The 2,500-nt window shown below is 41.6% G+C and overlaps 1 protein-coding gene across 1 annotated transcript in view; it reads right to left on the bottom strand.

Moving 5' to 3' along the window:
- Nucleotides 1–2,500, bottom strand: part of LOC138954803 (GPI ethanolamine phosphate transferase 1-like) — a 41,715-nt gene that overhangs the window by 15,876 nt on the left and 23,339 nt on the right. Inside the window, exon 14 of the mRNA XM_070326572.1 lies at nt 1,933–2,035. Within this exon, the coding sequence (XP_070182673.1) occupies nt 1,933–2,035 (103 nt within the window). The remainder of the gene's footprint in view (nt 1–1,932; nt 2,036–2,500) is intronic.

The raw sequence follows: 2,500 nt of genomic DNA, 5'->3' as shown, positions 1-2,500 counted from the left end.
ACAGATGTGTGTTTGGGATTTGTTTTTGATTTTGAATGTATGTGTGTTTTTGAACAAAAACATAATTCACAGAAAAAACAATTCAGCTGTGAGATAGAGAAAGGTTATTGACGTAAAGTAATGAAAAGCCTCCAAATGAACATTCAGCTTAATTCACATGCAGGCAATGTGTGTGTGTGTGTATGTGTGTGTATGTGTGTGTGTGTGTGTGTGTGTGTGTGTGTGTGGGTGTGTGTGTGAATGTATGTGTGTGTGTGTGTGTGTGTGTGTGTGTGTGTTTTTATGTGTGTGTTTATGTGTATGTATGTGTATATCTACAAAAAACATGTGCATAACATATGCATAAATATAGCTATTCTGATGGACACGTGGGGGAATTCGGGGGCTACAGTGATTGGATGGTCTCACACATCTCTTTTTTGATCATCAAAGCATAATGCTACGGAAGTCGGCCATTTTTGCCAATATCCAAAAGCATATTGGCAATAACAAAGACGCATGGTTCCGGTTTACCCATCTGTACCACACGATGTTTCAATCGACAACAGCATACACTGACAACTTGAAATTCTTCTCGGAAATGTTTTTCAGCTTTACAAATGTCGATATCATACCCTTTTCTGCAAACTTCCCAATGAAACAGGACTAAACCAACTATTTTCTGTCCCTAAACACCACAAAATTCCCAAAGTCGACAGATGTAGGCCTAGTTCAAACAGGGGGGTAAAACGGAACAGCCGTTTTTGTGTGCCTGTGTGAGCTCAGTCGCCGACTGAGACAAACTTAGGCATTCGGTTTTTCTTACCTCGTAACTTAACTTAACACTGAATACCCCACTTCCCCTCTGAAGTATTGATGATCGACCCATGGCACTAACATTCATGTAGTCGTTTATAACTGAGGTTGAAAAATTCGCTTCATGACGAGACAAGTATAAATGCCATTCACCCAAAATGAAAACTTCGCTGCCGTCTGCTCGCGTTGTACGGATTAGCTGTTCTCTTCTCCTCCCCTTGTTGCATCCTAGTTCTTCAGTTGTTTCTAGTTTTCCGTTGATGTTGTGTTTTGGTCTTCTTCATAAGTAGTCTTGTTCAAAATTTTTAAAAATCAAACTTCATTTTGTTGCATACGAATGAACTTATAAAAAGCTGTTTAAAAGCTGTGTTGTCAAATCGTTGTTTTTTTGCAAAGTCAGTGTGACCCCTTCCCAAAACTAATGCACATAAGAAACGGCGTCTGCTATCAAATCCTGAGACGCAGCGACGCAAACATTGTCATTTTGTAAGTTTGGAACAACAAATCAAGGTCAGAACAGCTATATAATCGCTATTGTGTTTTCAGCGTAGCAATAGGGTCTGATATTTAGACTCGAACAAGTATAATGCGACTCGTCTTCGACTCGTCGGCATTATACTTGTCTCGTCTAAATATCGAACCCTATTGCTACGCTGAAAACACAATAGCTGTTACTAATGTCATAGCATTGGCGCGTGACGTCGTATCTTACCTTATCAGTTTTCCAGACAGGTGTTGTAATGACCCATACAGCCATGACTGCTAGGCCTAGGGAACCCAGTTCTCGGTAGGTAAAACTCAGTACCTAAAACAAACAACCCTTTGTCAAGCAAAAGGTCATCTTCATATGCAGCGTGCGCTTGTTTTAGAATTAGGCCGCTTTTAGATTTGGTCAGGCATGTCTTTCCGTGTGTGTGTGTGTGTGTGTGTGTGTGTGTGTGTGTGTGTGTGTGTGTGTGTGTGTGTGTGTGTGTGTGTGTGTGTGTGTGTGTGTGTGGTACAAGCATGTGAGCATGACTGTGTATCTCAGCGACTGAACATGTGATGAGCATAGTTGCATAGTCAAGAAAGTGTATGCAGTTGCTTATGTTTCCACGCCTATCTTCTCGTCTACCATCCACACACAGAGGAACTTACAAGGACTTCCAAAGCAGCGACAGTCAGTACAAGTGACACAGCCAGTGGAAGGAGAAAGTCGTTATCCATGGCTTGTTTCAATCCACACTTGAATTCCTTCCACCTGAAAACAGGACACATGAAAGTACAAGTAAACTAAACAATGCACTGAAATCATACAAACAAGCCTTATGTGTTTACCTCGTATTTCCCTTAGATGAACTGGGAGCATTAACATTATCATTAACTGTTCAGGCAAAACATTAACACTGCCCCCCCCCCCCCCCCTACCCGCCTACCGCAACTTACATCGTGTCAGCCCATTTCGTTTCCAAACCCCCCCTCATCTTGCATAGTCTATTGCCCTTAATCGGATTTATAGATCGAATAGGTAGAGTGCACTGCTGGTGTTATAAATTCAAAACCAAGAATGATTGATATGCATAGTCAAAAAACCAGGTGTGCATGTGAACGTGTCTGCTTTTTGCTTACCCTTGCGCTATTGTCATCCAGAGAACAACAGGGGTCAGGCAGTACAAGTAATTTGTCCACGGCACGGACTGTACTGGAACATTTCAAACCATAGATA

The sequence above is a fragment of the Littorina saxatilis genome, linkage group LG2, assembly GCF_037325665.1.
Source record: "Littorina saxatilis isolate snail1 linkage group LG2, US_GU_Lsax_2.0, whole genome shotgun sequence".
Lineage (NCBI taxonomy): Eukaryota > Metazoa > Mollusca > Gastropoda > Littorinimorpha > Littorinidae > Littorina > Littorina saxatilis.
The sequence above is the reverse complement of the archived record's forward strand: the minus strand, read 5'-3'. Positions and strand labels throughout refer to the sequence as shown.